The 281-nt window shown below is 53.7% G+C and overlaps 1 protein-coding gene across 1 annotated transcript in view; it reads left to right on the top strand.

Annotated features, from left to right (window-relative positions):
• Nucleotides 1-87: 87 nt before the first annotated feature.
• LOC116378225 (cGMP-dependent protein kinase 1-like) overlaps nt 88-281 on the top strand; it is a gene marked incomplete at its 5' end in the record, with an annotated part of 7,821 nt that continues 7,627 nt past the window's right edge. The window contains one exon of the mRNA XM_031840061.1: nt 88-223. Coding sequence (XP_031695921.1) covers nt 88-223 — 136 coding nt within the window. The remainder of the gene's footprint in view (nt 224-281) is intronic.

Below are 281 nucleotides of genomic sequence, written 5' to 3'. Positions count from 1 at the left end.
ACAGACCATAAAGCAGGGGATGCTTTAGGGCGGGGCTACACGGTGATTGACAGGTCTCAGCCTGATCTCTTTCTATTGGTTTTAAAGGAGCAGCCGTTCAGACGCCGGCGGCACCAGATGAACCTCAGCGCATTAAGAGACAGGCGATCTCTGCAGAGCCCACAGCCCTGGACCCCTCACAGCTCACTGATGTCACACTGAAGAGCTACTGCAAGACCAAAGAGTGAGTCCACGACACACACACACACACACACACACACACACACACACACACACACACA

Source organism: Anarrhichthys ocellatus, unplaced genomic scaffold (assembly GCF_004355925.1).
Source record: "Anarrhichthys ocellatus isolate YVR2014 unplaced genomic scaffold, GSC_Weel_1.0 scaffold2249, whole genome shotgun sequence".
Taxonomy (NCBI): domain Eukaryota; kingdom Metazoa; phylum Chordata; class Actinopteri; order Perciformes; family Anarhichadidae; genus Anarrhichthys; species Anarrhichthys ocellatus.
The sequence above is the reverse complement of the archived record's forward strand: the minus strand, read 5'-3'. Positions and strand labels throughout refer to the sequence as shown.